The sequence below is a fragment of the Alnus glutinosa genome, chromosome 6 (genome assembly GCF_958979055.1).
Source record: "Alnus glutinosa chromosome 6, dhAlnGlut1.1, whole genome shotgun sequence".
NCBI lineage: Eukaryota > Viridiplantae > Streptophyta > Magnoliopsida > Fagales > Betulaceae > Alnus > Alnus glutinosa.
This window is the reverse complement of record NC_084891.1, coordinates 1,507,647-1,519,085: the sequence shown is the minus strand read 5'-3', so window position 1 is coordinate 1,519,085 and position 11,439 is coordinate 1,507,647. Positions and strand designations below refer to the sequence as shown.

Genomic DNA, 11,439 nt, shown 5'->3' with positions numbered 1-11,439 from the left:
CGATTCCAAGCCCCATTAGAAACCAAAAGCATCACAGAGAGAGAGAGTGTGTGTGTGTAAAATGAACATGTGCCCTACAAAGCAAAAGCATCGGAGCTCCGGTGGCCGTACTTCCAAATCCGGTGAGCCCACTACGACGACCACCGCGGCGGAATGGATGTCGGAGGCCATACACGGGGGATCCCTGCGCCACGTGGACCTCCACAAGGGGACCAATGGCTGGGCCTCGCCGCCCGGCGACCTGTTCTCCCTCCGCTCCAAGCACTACCTGACAAAGCGGATCAAATCCCCAGCCGGCGAGTACCTCTTCTCTCCGGTTGGCATGGACTGGTTGAAATCGACCGCCAAGCTCGACAACATACTCGGGCGCCCCGACAACCGCGTGTTCCACGCGCTCCGTAAGGACCAGGCCCTAGGCAAGTCCCTCAAGAGCTTCGTTCTCGCTGTGAATCTCCAAGTACCCGGGAAGGACCACCACAGCGCCGTGTTCTACTTCGCCGCAGAGGATCCTATCCCCACTGGCTCGCTCCTCTACCGGTTCGTGAACGGCGACGATGCGTTCCGGAACCAGCGGTTCAAGATCGTGAACCGGATCGTCAAAGGACCGTGGATCGTGAAAAAGGCGGTGGGGAACTACAGCGCATGCTTGCTAGGCAAGGCCTTGACATGTAATTACCATAGAGGTCCTAACTACTTAGAGATCGACGTGGACATCGGGAGCTCGGCGATCGCGAGCGCGATTCTGCACCTCGCGCTGGGGTACGTGACGAGCGTGACGATCGACATGGGGTTCGTGGTGGAGGCGCAGGCGGAGGAAGAGCTGCCGGAGAGGCTGCTCGGCGCGGTTAGGGTTTGCCAGATGGAAATGTCGTCGGCCACCATGGTCGACGCGCCGCATGCTCCGGCGATGGCACGTGGGTTGGGGTTTGCCAAGGTGAACCACCGCGAGCCCGGCGATTATGACGACGATGGTGAAAATGGAAGCATTTAAATTAATCAGAAATTTAGCTTTAACTTTTTTTTAACCTTTTTTGGAATTTTCACGGGGTTAATGTAATTTAAGTCCCTTTTTTTACGGGGATCGGTGGTGTAGATAATAAATGGTAAAAATAATAAAAATGCGCTGTTTTCCTTCTTTTCTTTGGGGTGGGGGTGTGGGGGTCTGAGTGAGTGAGTGGAAAAATGTCTGATATTTAATATTTTGCAGTATTGGAAAATGTGGGCTGATTTAATGATTGGTGGAGTGCGTCAGGGTCTCTCAGTCTCAGTCTCTCAGATACAAGTTGCTGAAAAAGAAAGGGAGTGATTTTGTCGTGTGCTTAGGGTGTTTGGCTTGCTTTCAGTGACAAATGATTGGACATCTTTGTGTACAAAAGTAAACAGTAGAAATTGCCTCAGTAAAAAAAATTTACTATCTTCTTTCTCAATTTTTTCACTGTCTCAGCTTTGTCTAGTAATATTTTGTACTTGCTAATAATTAATTCCCCCAATAGCTTGCACAGATTTATTAGATTTTTCAGAAATTTGAAACCTGTGTGATGTGGAGATTTGATAGTTTTTGTTGGGCGGCTGTGAGTGAGTTTGGTGGGGACGATGACTGTGCAGATTTTGGTGGTGGGTTCACTTTTTTAGTGTGTAGGTGGGGGATAGGTAACGCATCATTTTGCCTAAACGATGCTAGGGTATAGCATTCTTAGTACGACTAAAATCCCTTTTGTCTCTACCTTAAAAATTAAATAATAATAATAATAATAAAAAAGAGTTTGAAAGAGGGTGATTGATCTATTTCAAGCATTTTGGAAGCTTGATTTACACGTCTAGTCACTGTGATTGTAATTAACGGATACTTTTTTTTGACTTATTCCATCTCAAAATTTGTTTTATTAAAAAAAAAAATGATATACTCACAACTTCCACCTAACTCTCACACAACTCTCACTCACATGTGTGTAGGTCCCATGCATATGGGTCTCACACACATATGAGTGAGAGTTGTGTGGAAGTTAGATGAGGGTTGTAAAGCAAGCATTTTTCCCTAAAAAAAATTAAGCTTAAGATAACTAGATTTGGAAATTATATATTAAATAAATCATCCAAATTTTGCATGAAAAGTTTGGAAGTAGCTAGTTTGACATCATATATTAGATTAAAATACATTTTGGTTCCTCTCAATGTTGGATATGTTGTCAATATGATGGATTAACATCATCTATAATTCTCTCTTCAAAGTGCATAAGCAGGAAAATTATAAGGACTGTAAGAGGGGACCCTGTCCGAGCAACTTGCTAGGGAGGATAGACTCTTTGTTCGAGTAGGATGGCCCTACCGAGGCCCTCTCACAACTCCAATTTGATTCTAGAGACAGAAAATTTCAAACATCTCTAAGTATGAGGGATTTTTCCGATCCTAATTTGATCCCAAGATCGTGATTTTGTCAATTCATTTCTATAAGTTCTCATGGCTTTATGAATCCCCCCTTTAACATTGATGCATAAATTACAGTTTGCACCTTCAAGTGAAATGAAGAAAAAGAGAAGTGTGTAGGGATGTAAATAAACCAATCCGTTCGACAACCCGCTCAATACCCGCTCGGTTTAGCCCTATCCGAACTCGAGCTTGATACTGTAGAAACTCGATCATTACTGTAGAAACCCGCTCAATTAGTAAGTGATACATACCTGACTCGCCCGACAAAATTCGATAGGGGCTCGTGAGCTCAGCTCGTTTAAAGCTCGACCGGATCGCTCGTCCAGCTCGTTAGTCCAACTCGTTAGCTCGTTCATATCTTACATATATATTAGTGAAAATAGTAAATATAGTATAATATATATAGTATTACATATTAATTATAATACTTTGATAACAATATTTAGTATGTTAAATTAACATATTAAGTTATTAATAGTTAGTATATAATAATATTAAATAATTAGCATATAAGTATATATATATAAACACATATATCACATCACACATGGTTAACAATAGTTATATATTATACTTATATTATAGCTACTTAGTTATATAGAATATATTAGACTTACTATTAGTTCACATTATACATATATCATAGTTTATACTCTCTAGTAATATATAATAATATATTGTTAATTTGTTACTTATAAACTATATTTTATAATATACCTTATATAGTTACATATTATATATTTATGTTATTAATAAATGCATATAGGTTGTTCATAAACTTGGGCTTGAATTATGCTTTGATCACTCATTAAAAAATTTAATAGTCTACATCAAGCTCTAGTTGAGCCGAGCTTGTCGAATAACCCGGCTCGTCTCGAATGTCATTTTCAACGAACTCGAGCTTGAGCTTGAGCTCGCCCGAGTTTTGAACGAGCCGAGCTTGAGCATGCAATTTATAGCTCGGCTCGAATTCGAGCTCGACTACTTAGGCTCGACTCATAAACGAGCCAGTCTTAAAATCTTCAAACTCGACTCGGCTCAGCTCGATTACATCCCTAAAAGTGTGTGTGTGTTGTCCCACATCGGTGATGAAAGTAGAGTGAAGCGGCCTTATAAGCTCCTTCCTCTCTTCAAGAGATAGGCCCTTTTAAAAAGATGTGTTGGATTCAGCTTGTAAGACTGTCTGTGTCTACCTCTTCCTCTTAATTCAGTTTCGATGTGTGTGACTCCATCCCATTTCCCCTTCCCCTATTCTATCAAAAAAAAAAAAAAAGATTCATCACTAATTCAGACCATATACATATACATTATTATGTAAAATCTAAAACGGACCATAAATAAGATAATCTCTATTAGAAAGGATCTTAGTCCATTATTTATACACTGCACTCTAGCTTTTTGAATTCGTTTCACATTGGTATTTAATTAATTAATCGTGGATTCCATTATTTACATATGCTCTCTCTTAATTATTATTATTTGTATTGACTCCTCATAAATTAGATATAACTCATCCACATTATAATTGAATCCTTTAAGTTGATTAATACTCTTTAATTTTCTTTGAAAGCAACTTCACTTCACGTGACTCACGATTAGCTTATGTGCAAAAATGTATGTGCAAATTGCGTGCTTTAAAAAACATATATTAATTTGATAAATTGAAGGAAAACTTTATTTTTCTTTTTCTTTTTAATTTTTAATTTGGTTGGCCTTACCAAACGATCCAACTTGGGGGGATCGATCGTGATTCGTGGAAGTCCTTTTTTATCTCAAGGAACAACTACTTTTCCTTCTGAATTTGAATAACGGTTGCTGCTCTCGTATTCCCTTCTACTTAGAAAGATTATTATTAGTGGTGCACTACTACTTGTGATGGGAAATGCGATTAGCCGTTACTGTCATGTCCGTTCCACTATAAACAGTTTTGGAAATGATGATCGATCACTCCTTTTTGTTGTGTGGTGATACTGAAATGAGCGAGCGTCGGTAGAATTATTATTGTAACTTTTACAAAAAAGATGTGAGCCCGACACTTGTCATCATGATTTTTAAAATGTAGATCGATCGACTGCAGTCACGTGATAATTTACGTAACACGTATCACATTTATAAGTGACGTGAAACATTTTTCATTTGATCAACGAAAATGTGGACTACTGTAATATATATGATAGTCTATGTAACATTAATTTTCACAAAATATATATGTATATTAACACATTAATTAATTTGTAAAAGATTATAGTAGAAGTTGTAATAAAAACTACAATTTTTTATTAATTTTTTTAAAGCCTCTAATTTTTTTTAAAAAAAAAATAGCAGCCACGTGTCATTCTTTTAATGGTGCCACGAGTTGTTAAAGTACATGGAAATCCGTCAGTTTTAGACAGAAGTACTATTTTCATCTTTTTTCATAGTGCATGTACCACAAATAAAAAAAAATGAAAACTTAAGGAGTAAAAACTAAAATTTTTAAATCATAAGGGACAAAAATGTATTTAACCCTTAAAAAAGAGGCTTGTCCTAAACCGATACTAAATGCTGGCCAAGCCCGACCAAGCTCAGAAAAGCGGGCGCAACAATTTTGAGAAGGCAACGCCCATATAACATTCTAACGTATCGCACGGTTACCACATGGGAATCCAAAGTATTTGAGGAGTAAAAATGGGAGTTTTTGGGTAGTTGATGGACCGGTGGACATTGATGGACTTCCTGGAGAGCCACGTAATGCAGTAGACCGGTTCAGGAATTGGGAAAAGGCTAGATAGTGCGGAGATGGAAGACAGGTACGTAAAAGGAAAGTGAGTTGCAGCTCTTTTAGGGGTAAAGGAAGATAATGACTGTGCACAAGTCTAAAAGCACCGTTGATTTTTTTCTATCAGGAATAAAACGAGAAATCAAATATATAAATTAATGCTTTCTTGTTCAACACGCTCTTCGTTAAAAATCATCCGCCGTTTGTCAAAAGCCTGTCCTGCGTACAGGAGGAAGGGAAACGGGTATTTCAAACCGCCTCCATAAAAGGCAAGAAATGGCCCAATTGAGAGGTACGCATACAATTTGGCGTGTCATCAACCGGTTGTTCAGCACATAACTTGCTCCGATTAAGGGTCTTCTGCCTCAAGTCAAGAATCTCGTTATGCTCGGAAAAGAAGAAGGAATCTGGGGGCCGGGGGAGTTCTATAATTACCATCCAGTTGTTAAGGCGTTAGGAATACATAAAGAGAGAATCAATGACTTGAATCACCTATGCACATTTCCCATTGTCTATTTTCATATAATATATATAATATAATTTAATAGTCTAGCTTCTGGCTTTAGTCAGTCCTTTTTTCTGAGCTTCTGGCTTTTAGGAGTGACTAGATAGCTGGTTTTCAGTTAATTAACTAGATCTATTAATTAGCGTGCATGATCAGTCGTTCATGAGGTGTCACATTTATTTTCAGTGGTTGAGAGCAATTGCAAAACCAGTGGCAGATTTTAGTAAGACTTTTGCTCGAGCAACGGCGACCTATATATGTTCTTACTAATTAATTGTATGTGCAATAATGGACAATTTATATGTTAGAGGGCACTTGTGTCCTATACTTTTGTACGGGTGGCTAAACACACCCGATCAAGCATGTGGGATTCGGACACCCACGTAAGTGTTGCTCATGAACCTTACTGTACATGCATGCAATACGATCAGTTCATAGTATCTGATCTCATTTTTGCAAATATTATCATATGAGCATATCTTCTATCATTTCTCTCTAACCCTTGATATTCTCTTCAACGAAGGCCCGGATTACCAGGGAAAAAGACCGAAGTTGAAGAACTTTTTGGTAATAAGAAATGGCTACCCAATTTTTTGTGTTGATTAATCAAATTAAATAACATATCCTCATTAATTAACATATTTACCAAAGCAGGCTAAAGCTAGCATGAAGCACTTAGCACACGATACAGAATGTCAGTTTGAGCTTATTGGCTAATGTTGGATCCCATATGGGCAATGAATAAGTTAGCTTTTATATCGCATGCAGGCCTTACTTTCTGTGTCATAGGAGTCATAATTACGCTTCTCCCTGTGCCATTTTCTTCGTGATGACAATATTGTCTGTGTTTGTTGTCTCACAAAAAGTGATAACTTTTCAAGCGCAGAGGCCCAACCAAAATCTACCAGACTAATTAATTCTTAATCTACTAGAAATTTTAAGCATTGAGACGCGGGCTTCGTCCAGGTGATTGGTCCCAAAGGAAAGGTAGCACCTAGCCACCTAGGAGGTTTGGAATAATATATCCCTAAAAGCCGCAAGCCTCAACCACAAAGCCAATTCTTTAGGATTAAGTAGAGATTTCTTTCTAGTTTGGATTGTTAATAAATTGGGCAGTAAATAGGAGAGAATTTTTATGGTGATCATTTGTTCCGAACGTATATCAGGCAGCTTATCTGTTTGCTCAGACATATGAACTCTATATTTTTTTTTTTCTCATATTTATCGTCCAAATTTCTAAGTATCTTGACAACAAATTTTGATTGTGAACGTGAGCCTTTGGGAAACAAACATCATTAAACGCTGAACCCTAGGCATTGGTCAAAGGTTGAACTATATATTTTGCTCAATTAATTTGACTTATTGCTTTAGTAATAGCCATTGATTCGTGGGTTGATGGCTGTCGATTTGGTCCAATTATTATAGGTGGTTGGGATGAGAATAGTTAATTAAAGGAATATATCTTCAGTCCTTCCCGGAACATCAGGGTTTAATTAGTGCATTTCATTTTTAGCACTCTCATGGTGGTCCTCATCACCTCACTTTTTAAGCTCTTGGAATATTTTAAAAGGAAAATGCTTTGCCAAACAAGGAGAAAGATGATCTGGTTGGGGTCGTTGGTGAGGGTGAGGCCGGAGGTAGCCGCAGAGAGGCGGGTCGAAGTGGCATATTGGAAGCCTTAGTAGTTAACGTAATAAGTGTTACGCCAATTTATAAAAATTTGTATAGAAACTCTATTATTCTTATCAACACTCTTTCTAAACAGAGTCTTCCCTCTTGTTGCATTGCCTTGTTTGCCATATTTTTTTTTAAAAAAACAGTTTTTTGCCATGTTTATTTTTTCAAGCAAGCATTAATGCTAATTTATTTCAAAGCTTGCAACCAACCCATGGCCGATGGAGTTATTTGGAGTCCAGATATATTATATATAATTTCCAATCTCAAAGCAAATCCACATGATCTTTTAATTAAAATATTTTACCGCATGGGAACGCAATAAATGTATTTACAGTCTAGCTAATGCATTTTAAAATTTGTTTTTATTGAAAGGGGTGTTAGCATGTTAGGGTCGATGCATGTCAAAGCACTAGTAGCAGATGCCCTATAAGTAGTTCTATTCCTTAAAATAAGAAAAATTGGAAAAAAAAAAAATGTACAAAATACGAGCCACAGCAACTTCCTCATTTTAGATGAGGATGCTTGGGAAGCTACAGTGCTTCCCAATGTAGCTTCCCAACAGATTATTTTAATAAAAAAAAAACGTTTCTCTCTCCTCTCTCCTCTCTTCTTCACACATCATCATTCCTCAATCTCAAAAAACAGCTCTCTCTCTCCTCTCTCATTCAGTTGTCCTCATTCCTCAACCTCAAAGAAGATGCAAACAAGAGAGAGAAAGAAGATGGAGAGAGAGAGAGAGAAGAGTTTATGGAAGAAAGAAAAAAAATAGATAGACAAAATAGGAAGAAGATGGAGACGAGAGAGAGAGAGGGAGAGAAGACGGAAAAAAAAAAAAAAAAGTCTCAAGAGAAAAAAAAAAGAAGAAGAAGAAGTGGAGGAGGAAAGTCTGTAATGAAATTAAAAAGAATAAAAAAGAAGAAAAAAAAGTAAAAGATAAAAGAAATATTATTTTAATTTATAGGGAAAGATAAAGGGAAGCTATTGTGGGGTGTTTTTGTATAGGGAAAAAAAAAAGTGGTTTGGTTTCTTAAATTTTTCCTAAAATAGGAAAAATAGTTTGGAATCCGCTGCTAGTGCTCTCACTTGTTCAGCACAATTATTTATAGAATGAAGTTGCAGATTTGATGTAATTAAACAAAAGGAAAAAGGAAAATGCTTTTAGAGTATTAATTTTTTTTTGGGTAAATGTCTAATAAATTCCTGAGTCGGAGCGTCATTTGAATTCGATCTCCTACTTTTTGAAAGTAAGTATTCAATGCTTAACTTTTTCGCGAATTTGAAACAGGTCCTTCCGTCATTTTTCCATCCATTTTTCTAACCACAGTTAGTGCCACGTCAGCACACTAACCACATCATCATAAAATAATATTATTTTATTTAATTATTAATTAAAAAACATAATAATATATATATGCCACCCGATGGTGGTGCTGCTCCCTTTGGAGTGGCCTGCCCCATTTCCAGCATGAAAGCCAGAAAATTACAGAGACGTCCCATAGCTCAAGCAGTACTATCAGACTAACGAATTACAAGCCAAAATTTCAAAACAATTTCCTTACGTGCCGAAACCCTAGATTAAGGTTTCCAAGAAACAACATTCCTACAACTCATCAAGTCATTGAGACATTTCTACAAACAACTTGTATGGGGTGTCTCCTACCAGATTTGGAGAAATTATTTTCAATTCAAACAATTTCCTTTTTACAACAACATTAATCAAAATTGTATTTCAACAACAAAAACCCATAGAAAACAATTTGATAAGCTTGAAAATTAATCTCGGTGTGGTTGACTGAGTAGCCCCATATTCATAATGGCATGTAAAAGCAAGAGAATTGTTGTCGGCAAACAAATTTTGATTCCCCTAAGCGTCCCTTCTGTAGGAACTCGGAAATTAGAAAGATTGAGTCATCAGAATGGCAAAAACCAAGAATTTTAACAATATTCCTATGTTTGATCTTTGCTAATGTCTTGATCTCTGCCTTCAAACTTTTGGATGAGTGGCTCCCATAATTATCTAGGTGTGGGTATTTTGTGGATTGAATGTTTGTTTCTTGATTTGAAGGCAAATGGGACGGAGGTTGTGATGGTGCCTTTGATGGAGGAAGGGAAGACGGAGAAGATGATGGTGGTGATGAATGAGAGCAGGAGGCGGCTGGGGATACCCAGGGATGACAAGCAACAAGAACAAATTTTGATTGATACCCACTTCAAGATATACAGGGCAGAGTCAAGAACAAAAAAAAAGAAAAAAAAGGAAAGAAAAGAATTTGCTTAGAGGCTGGGGGTGGCCGCGAGCCACCCCAAAGGTGGGGCCGGCCACGCCACCCCCAAACCCCCTTTTTTTCTTTTTCTTTTTTTGTCTTTTTTTTTTTAAAAAAAATAATAATAATAACATTTTAAGTTTTTAAATTAATAATTAAATAAAATAATATTATTTTAAGATGATGTGGCGAAAGTGTTGTCGTGGCACTAACGGTGGTTAGAAAAATGGATGGAAAAATGACGGAAGGACCTGTTTCAAATTCGCGAAAAAGTTAAGCACTGAATACTTACTTTCAAAAAATGAGGGATCGAATTCAAATCGCGTTCCGACTCAGGGATTTATTAGACATTTACCCTAATTTTTTTATAAAAACTGACGTGATTGCTTGATAAAATAATTAAAAGTGAATGTTTTAAAAGTTAGTTATTAATTAATTAAATTGACAAGTCAAATTTTTTGTTTAATAATTTCATCAATTATAGTTAGTCACATAAGCTTATAAAATAATTTGTAGTAAAAATTATAGTACTTCTAACAATACTTTTTGACAAAAAAAACCTGACTTACCAATTATAAATTACCACGTTAGTTTACAAATGTTATTATAATAAAAATTGTAAGACCTCGAATATTTTCCATTTTCTAAAGGTGAGAAATACAAGAAATGTTGCATTTGCTGCAGCTTAATTACCTATATAGAAAACGTGCCAGTTTACTCTATTCCCAGCGACAACCTTTCTAAATCTCTTGTTCATTCAAATTAGCTGTTGTTCAAAGCCAACAAAAGGTTTAGCCCTGTTTTTTCAAATTTTTGTTTTTGTTTTTGTTTTTTTAAATAAAAAATTAACAAACAATTCAAACACAATTCTTAATAACACAAAATTTGTTTTGACCTTCATGTCATGTAAGAACATTTTTTTCAAACAAAAGAATATCCCTTAAAACACGTTAACAAACATAGCCTTTGATTCCGATAGTGGGTTGATCTTCAAACCTTTCTATCACGAAAGAGAAGTATCATGCTTGTTAAATCATAACTTATCACAAAAGCTTAAGTTAATAAGAAGAGAAAAAATTAATTATTTAATTGATATTCTAACACTTCGATCTCCTCGTGTGTGGGTTCAAATTACACTTGAACAAGTGAAATATTTAACTAAAATAAGTTTAATTGCAAAGTCAAAATTCAAATTCATTGTTAATATTCTGATATCATATTAAATTATTATTTATCTAAAAATAATTAACACATTAAAAAAATAATAAATTTAATTAATATTCTATTAAAATCCTCGAATCAACATTACAAGAATAACCAAGACAAACACGATAGTTTGAGACCGATTATAGACGTCACAAGGGCCTGCGGGCCTATGCGACACCCATTTTTATTGGCGGTTTTCGAAAGCCCATACGGCATTGGGAATGAGCGGTCTACATGACTTGCCGTTTCATGTCTTAAAGAATCAAATAAATAAGATTTTAGTCCATTCCATTAATAAAGGAAAATGTTTGGAAACAATTTCTTTTATTACAAATTTTATTTATTTTTTTTGATAAATTTGCAGTGATAGTCCACATTTTATGAAAATTAGTATTACGTTGAATGTCACATGGCGGTCAACATTTTAGTGACTGACATAGGCTTAAAAACTAATCTCGGTCTCTAGCTATCAAAATTAGGTTTGACCCCTCATTCATACTTTAGTTCATTGAACGAGAAATTTTGATTCCGTTCTCTGTTAATAATAAATAACAACCGATAACCAAGCACATGAACAATATTAATTAGATTTGGTCCACTAA

The 11,439-nt window shown here is 36.4% G+C and overlaps 1 protein-coding gene across 1 annotated transcript; it reads left to right on the top strand.

Moving 5' to 3' along the window:
* The first annotated feature begins 16 nt into the window (after window positions 1-16).
* LOC133870883 (protein ENHANCED DISEASE RESISTANCE 2-like) lies at window positions 17-1,136 on the top strand. The gene has a single exon (XM_062308140.1). It carries the CDS (start codon window positions 62-64, stop codon window positions 989-991), a length of 930 nt encoding a protein of 309 aa, XP_062164124.1. The 5' UTR covers window positions 17-61; the 3' UTR covers window positions 992-1,136.
* The last annotated feature ends 10,303 nt before the right edge of the window (window positions 1,137-11,439 follow it).

Excerpts from the sequence above, each read along its gene's own strand:
- LOC133870883 (XM_062308140.1), top strand. The coding sequence starts at position 62 with ATGAACATGTGCCCTACAAAGCAAAAGCATCGGAGCTCCGGTGGCCGT.